This window comes from Otolemur garnettii, unplaced genomic scaffold, assembly GCF_000181295.1.
Source record: "Otolemur garnettii isolate 467f Iridium unplaced genomic scaffold, OtoGar3 scaffold00092, whole genome shotgun sequence".
Lineage (NCBI taxonomy): Eukaryota > Metazoa > Chordata > Mammalia > Primates > Galagidae > Otolemur > Otolemur garnettii.
The window spans coordinates 6241591-6244459 of NW_003852487.1; the positions used below are offsets into that span (position 1 = coordinate 6241591).

Below are 2869 nucleotides of genomic sequence, written 5' to 3' on the forward strand. Positions count from 1 at the left end.
AGTGCCCTACTCCTTGAGCCACAGGCGCCGCCCACATTTTTTAATTTTTGATAGAGACAAAGTCTCACTGTCTTGAACATATTTTCATCCCTCTTTTGCAGCTGTGTCTTTAAATCAGACTTAACAGCCAAACTTTTCTTCTTTCTCCTCTGTCCTGCGCCACACCTCCTTTCAGTGCTCCTAACTGGGACAATAGTGTATCTTTCTCCTGCATGAAAGATACAAGTCTGTGTTTCAAACCTAGTGTCTGCTGTGGTGTGTTTAATCACAGAAATTGCTTACATCTCTTCCCTCCTGCATGTTAGGCTCACATTTTATCTCATTTTTCCTCAGTGGCTGTCATTTTACATTCCCACCAGTAGTATAGCTGTTCTTTTACTTGAAGTAAATGGGAATATTCTTGCTCACGTAGTTGTTGACGTTTTGAATACCTGCTCCATAGTTTCTGTTAATGCCTCTCATTGTTGCCTGTTTTTCTAGGCTGCAGTGCAAAAGGCAATCCCTATGTACAAAATTGCCACTAAAAACGATGTTGATGTCCAAATTGATCAGGAGTCCTACCTGCCTGAGGAAATGTAAGTATTCCTGATGCAAACAGCTTCTGTCCCTGGGATAACGGCCTTTATTTTAAAGTGCATTTTCTCCAGTGTACTCTTAGTAACAAGAGTAGAACTATGGTTGTGTTGCACTTGGAACTGGTGTTGTTTTTCTGTCAGTGCTCTGTTATCCCAGGTAAACCAACTAAATATACTCTAAAAGTCTAGTTTTTGGTCACTCCACTCATCCTGCAGAGGTGGCATCCAGAACTTAAACCTGGGTCCAAATCTGTTAGGTTCTGAGGGAATAATCTCTACTTCTAAGCAGTTATCTGAGACCAGAACCATTACTGTATATAGCTAATAATGCAGAGATGGAATAGCAAGTACCCCTGGTACTGCTGCTTACTGTGAGGAAATGATGGAATATTTCTAGGGCCATTGTCCCTGGTAAACTTTGTGCCCTGGGGTCAGCAGTAGGAACACCTGATGAGGTTAGAGGCTGGATCGTTTTCTCCATTTCACCTGCCTATCTGGCACCACCACACCAAACCATTGACTGACATTGAAGAGAGTCCCTGGGGCACTGAACTTACTCGATAGAGCATAAGACTCAGTACTATAGGGCCTGGATTTGGCATTTCACTAGCTATGGGTCTTGGAAACTGTGAATTCGTCATCTATAAAATGGGACTAATGCTTTTTGCTTTTTTATTTCTTAAAGTGAAAAAAGATAAGGTAGTATGTGTGAAAATACTCTATAAATGGAGAAGTTAATAAAATATATACATACGTATATATGTGTGTGTGCTGGCTGGGCATAATGGTTCACACCTGTAATCTCACCATCCTGGGAGGCCAAGGTGAGTGGATTGCTTGAGCTCAGCACAAGCGTGAGCCAGAGCCAGAGCCAGACCTTGTCTCTAAAAATAGCTGGGTGTTGTGGTGGGCACCTGTAGTCCCAGCTGCTTGGGAGGCTGAGGCAAGAGGATCACTTGAGTCTAAGAGTTTGAGGTTGCTGTGAGCCATGATGCCACTGCACTCTACTGAGGGTGACAAAGTGAGACTCTTGTCTCAAAAAAAATAATTAAAAAATACATATATATATACACATACTCATGAAAGTTATTGTCAGATTTTGGTTTGATTTCCATTCTGCCACTTAACAGATGGGTAATCTTGGGCTCTTTATTCAATCCCAGTGAGTTCCCTAGTCCATTCAGTGTTTGTGTAATAATATCTGAAGCTGGATAGTTTATAAAGAGGTTCAATATAAGTTTTTGAGGGGCAAACTCAAACCATGACTTGGAGCTTGGTTTCCTCATCTTTAAATTGGAGTAATGGTACCTAACCTCATAGAATTCTCATAAAGCTTCGATGAAACAATGTCTGGACAGCACTTAAGGCAATGGCTGGTACAAGCTCACGGTTTAAGATACATAATTATTCCTCTGTCAAAGCGTCACTGTTGTTCATAGTACATAAAACACTTAGTTCTGGGGCTGGTAAATAATAGGTTTTGTTAAAGACCACTATTCTTTATCTAAACCAGGCATCCTCAAACTACGGCCCATGGGCCACGTGCAGCCCACCTAGGACATTTATCCAGCCCACCAGGTGTTTTTGCTGCCACTGCCTGTCCTGCTTAGCAGCCGACTCATCGCAGGGCCCATAGTCCTGCCCTCCAACGGTCTGAGGGACAGTGAACTGGCCCCCTGTTTAAAAAGTTTGAGGACCCCTGATCTAAACCTTTGGGGCCAGATTCAGAATTTCAGAGTTTAGAAAAGTAAGTTCATGCATGGCATGTTATGTAATACTCCCAAAAGGGTCTGATGCATCACCCCCATAATTAAATATACTAGTGTTTCTGAATGGAAATAGGACTTTTATTTATTTATTTTATTTATTTTTTAGAGACAGAGTCTCATTTTGTCACCTTCGGTAGAGTGCTGTGGCATCACAGTTCACAGCAACCTCTAGCTCTTGGGCTTCAGCGATTTTCTTGCTTCAGCCTCCCGAGTAGCTGGGACTAAAGGCACCTGCCACAGCGTCCAGCTATTTTTCATTGCAGTTTGACTGGAGCCGAGTTTGAACTCGCCACCCTCAATATATGGGGCTGTCGCCCTACTCATTGAGCCACAGGCACCGCCCCAGATGATGTTTCCTATTAATAGGCTCTGTTGATTTGCAAACTGAGATATACAATCCTCCTTTTTCCATTTTGATAAGGAATACTGGCTATTAAAATTCAATTGGGGCTTGGCGCCTGTGACTCAAGTGCTAAGGTACCAGCAACACCTAAGGTGGCGGGTTCAAATCCAGCCCAGGCCCGC

At 42.8% G+C, this 2869-nt stretch overlaps 1 protein-coding gene across 1 annotated transcript in view; it reads left to right on the top strand.

Annotated features, from left to right (window-relative positions):
• The window catches only part of ATP6V1E1 (ATPase H+ transporting V1 subunit E1), a 35414-nt gene that overhangs the window by 29777 nt on the left and 2768 nt on the right, over positions 1-2869 (top strand). Inside the window, exon 7 of the mRNA XM_003795466.2 lies at positions 481-575. Within this exon, the coding sequence (XP_003795514.1) occupies positions 481-575 (95 nt within the window). The remainder of the gene's footprint in view (positions 1-480; positions 576-2869) is intronic.